The following is a 4,327-nucleotide window of genomic DNA, read 5'->3' on the forward strand; positions in this document are numbered from 1 at the left end:
GGTTTTTTTTTTTTTTTTTTTCTCCCAGTAATTTTCTTGGATCAGATGAAATTCATTGAGGCAGATCTTTTTTACATTTGATATATTTCCGTATGGACAAACATATTTTATGGACACTGCTTGTATGACAGCACCCTTCGTTCACAACTATTACATGATGCCAAGACAAGGAGACAGTCACACACAAGCATAAGGCAGGCTTCTTTCAGTTTGTCTACCAAATTCATTCACAAGGCTTAGACTTGCCCACAGTGCCATGCAGTCAGACTGAATCCAAAACCATGTGGTTGGGAAGCAAACTGTGTAACCATGTAGCAATAGAGAAAAACATTTGATCTTTGTCATGTATTTCATAGTTTTTGGCTGCTCTACCTGTCACCAGCTACTTTATAGCATACACTGGATGTTATCATACCACCATGCACTGGGACATGTGGCAATTTGCTGTATTTGAGAAGCCATGTCAAGCTAAGTAAAACTGCAGCCATCCATACATAGCGGCATGTCTTTTATGGCCATGTCCCTGCTCTCTCTCCCAGCTGAGAAGTCTTTGTCTTGCAGGTGCCAGTGCCACATAAAATGCACTTGCACTGGTGCCACATAAAATCCACTCATGTTGGTGCACCTATACCGGTGCTATATAAAAAACACCCAGTACACACTGTAAAGTGGTTGGCATTAGGAAAGACATCCAGCCCTAGAAACCATGCAACAACAGACAACTAGAGATTGGCTAGCTCCTTTCAAATCATCCAACCTATGCCAGCATGGAAAATGGATGTTAAATGATGATGGTGATGCAACAGTATGCTACCATACCATCAGCATGAAAGAGCTGCCTGTGCCAAGATGAACCCATTTCTTACCATATTCCTGTTGAAATACATTACTTTTGTTTTAATTGATTTTAAAACTTATGAAGATTAAGTAAAATAGTTTTATTATTAAGCTGGTGTTTGGAACATTATTTAACATCAAATTTTGATGAACGCTTTAAGTTATTTTTGAAAAAACAAGCTTGTACCAAAAAATCTGGAGCAGTCTCAGACATGGGGTGGGGGTAATAAACGGTTTAAATAATAAATTCAATTTAAATGTTGCTAATAAATACATATATATATATATGAAGAGGTACCCAAAGATAACCGGAAACGTTCTCTGTAGGACAAGTTAATTGTAGTTCAAGCTTCTGCCGCTAGAAGCCACTTGATGCGACCCTCAGGCATCAGTCTGCTGACCAACATCTGAGGGTGTCATTCTGCCATGTGGTGCATCTTCGTTTTGCAGTGCTTCTTCCCAATTTGTCAATTTTTGTGATGGCTGAAACAAAGGAACAGCGTGCTTCCATGAAATTCTGTTTCCTGCCAGGGAAAATGGTGGCCAAAACAGTTGTCATACTTCAAACAACTTACGAGGATGCTGCCATGAGCGAAATACAAGTTTATAAGTGTTTTTCATGCTTTAGGAAATGGTCCCTTGTCGCTTGAAGACCAACCTTGTTCAGGGCAACCATCAACCTCCCAAACGAATGAAAACATGAAAATTCATGAACTGATCTTGGAAGACCGTCACTGAACAACTGACGAACTTGTTGATATGATATGACCTGACAAGGATCAGTCCTCAGCCTCCTCTTGTTCATCATAGTCCTCCAGGCAATAACAGGAATTTAAGACTGGTTGCTCCCGGGAGCTTCTCAAAGCTGATGACCTTGTTCTTGTAGCTGAATCATTACCAGAACTAGAGAAGAAATTTCAGGTGTGGAAGCAAGGTCTGAAATCAAAGGGCCTTAGAGTTAACCTAGCAAAAACCAAAGTCTTAGTAAGTAGGAAGGCGGACAAACCACAAATCTCTTCAGGTAGATGGCCCTGCTCGATATGTAGGAAAGGCATAGGTAGAAACTCCATAAGATGCACCTAGTGCAAGCTATTGATACATCAGAGGCGCAGCAATATCATGGAAAGATTAACTGGGAAAATAGTTTTTGTGTGGAGGTGCACAGGTAAAATAAACACTGAATATGTGCAGAAAATGGGCTACATTGACTGCCTGTGGGGTAAGCTAGTAGTTGTTGACAACTTCCATTATTTAGGTGACCAAGTCAGTAGCAGAGGTGGATGCTCCGAGAGCATAGCTGCAAGAATAAGAATAGGCTGGACAAAGTTTAGAGAGCTCCTACCGCTAATAACAAAGAGCCTCAGAATGACAGGCAGACTGTATGGTGCTTGTGTGTGAACAGCTACGCTACACAGCAGTGAAACATGGACTGTGACTGCTGAGGACATGTACAGGCTCAAAAAAAATGAAGCTAGTTTGCTTTGTTGGATGTGTGATGTCAGTGTGCAAGTGTCTTAAGAGAAGAGGCATCAGGTGTAATGTGCAAGAGAGATGACTGTGCCGATAGTCATGTGATGCGTATGGATGAGGACAACTGTGTAAAGAAGTGCCAATCTCTAACTGTGGAGAGAACTTGTGGTAGAGGTAGACCCAGGAAGACATGAGATGAGGTGGTGAAGCATGATCTTCGAACATTGGCCTCACAGAGGCAATGACTAGTGACCGAGACCTTTGGCGATATGCCATGCTTGAGAAGACCCATCAAGCCAAGTGAAATTGTAGTCATGGCTGATGCTGGTGTCATGTAACTGGCACCTGTGCTGGTGGTATGTAAAAGGCATCATTCGAGTGTTGGGCCTCATGGAGGCAATGTGGCCAATGCCAGTGTCATGTAAATGGCACCCATCCCAGTGGCACATAAAAAGCACCATACAAGCATTGGGCTTCACAGAGGCAAGGTGGTTGATGCTGGTGGCACGTAAAAGCGCCCATTACACTCTTGCAGTGGTTGGCATTAGGAAGGGCATCCAGCTGTAGAAAACCATGCCTAATCAGACTGGATCCTGGTGTAGCTTGCCAGCTCTGGCCAAACCATCCAACCCATACCAGCATGGTAAATGGATGTCAGAGGATGATGATGATGATGACACACACACACACACACTCACTCACTCACACTCAAAAGTAACAATATTTAAATCTAACTAAAAATGAGTATTCATAATAACTTTTTTTAAAAAATGTTTTTTGTTTTTCAGTGATGATGAGGTATTCTTTGGAGATGTTGGGTTTACAGAGAAATGTGTAGCACATGAAGTAGATAGCATGTGCAATGCTGAGCCCCTGCCTGAACTTACAGATGAACAATGGAAAGAGATGGAGAAAGAAGCATACAAAGTGGTTGCTGCGATCCGCGAGAGTCAAGAGAAATGTAATAGTTCCCTTACTGAGGTCCCTTCCATTGATACAACTAGTTTGTCACAGAGCACCGGGTTAAAACGAAAGCTGCAGCTCTTGAATGAAAACTCAATTAAACAATCACCTCTTCTGGACATTACAAACTACAGTGATACAAGATTGAATAAATCTTCAATCGTAAATAGTAAATTCGATGAAAATGTCTTGGATTCTTCCATTTTCAAAATGAGTAGCTCATGTGATGAACATCTAGGTTTAGTGAAACCAGTGTGTTTGAACTTTGATGACATAGAACCTTCTCCTAAAAAAATCCGCTGCTTTAATGCTTTCATGTCACCAGGTAAAAATCTTCCATTGCTTATAAATGAAACCTGCGAGGGTCTGTATATGAATAGTCCCACAGCCAAGGATGCAATTCCTTTTGATTTTAAGCTAAATGAAGCTGACCTTGAAAATTCTATTAAAACAACCAGGCATAAATCTCGGCATCTGAATCAGGGAAGACCTGTCAATAAAAGAACTCCTATTAAAGTAAAAGAACCACGTACTCCAGAGAGTTTTACAAAAATAAGTTCCAGTACACCAGTCGATGAAGTTAAACGCTCTCGTAACAGTATCCTAAATGTATCGTTCACAGTGGACAGAGATGAGAGCTTCTTGAAAAAGCTTGGCGATTCAGATTTACTGAAAAATACAAAAACTTCTTTGCCCAGATCATTCATTGTTGACAGTGAGAAACCACTGTTAAACAAGTCGTTCACTGTTGACTGTAAGAAACCACAACTAAATGAGTCGTTTACTGTTAAAAACCAGACACCATCATTAAATGAGTCGTTTACTGTTAGAAACAAGACACCACTATTAAATGAGTCGTATACCGTTAGAAACAAGACACCACAATTAAATGAGTTGTTTACTGTTAGAAACAAGACACCACTATTAAATGAGTCGTTTACTGTTAGAAACAAGACACCACAATTAAATGAGTCGTTTGCTGTTAGAAACAAGACACCACAATTAAATGAGTCGTTTACTGTTAGAAACAAGACACCACAATTAAATGAGTCGTTTA

The 4,327-nt window shown here is 40.6% G+C and overlaps 1 protein-coding gene across 1 annotated transcript in view; it reads left to right on the forward strand.

The window, feature by feature from the left end:
• The window catches only part of LOC128250677 (uncharacterized), a 42,004-nt gene that overhangs the window by 13,464 nt on the left and 24,213 nt on the right, over positions 1–4,327 (forward strand). Inside the window, exon 3 of the mRNA XM_052976280.1 lies at positions 3,096–4,322. Within this exon, the coding sequence (XP_052832240.1) occupies positions 3,096–4,322 (1,227 nt within the window). The remainder of the gene's footprint in view (positions 1–3,095; positions 4,323–4,327) is intronic.

This window comes from Octopus bimaculoides, chromosome 24 (assembly GCF_001194135.2).
Source record: "Octopus bimaculoides isolate UCB-OBI-ISO-001 chromosome 24, ASM119413v2, whole genome shotgun sequence".
NCBI classification, from domain to species: domain Eukaryota; kingdom Metazoa; phylum Mollusca; class Cephalopoda; order Octopoda; family Octopodidae; genus Octopus; species Octopus bimaculoides.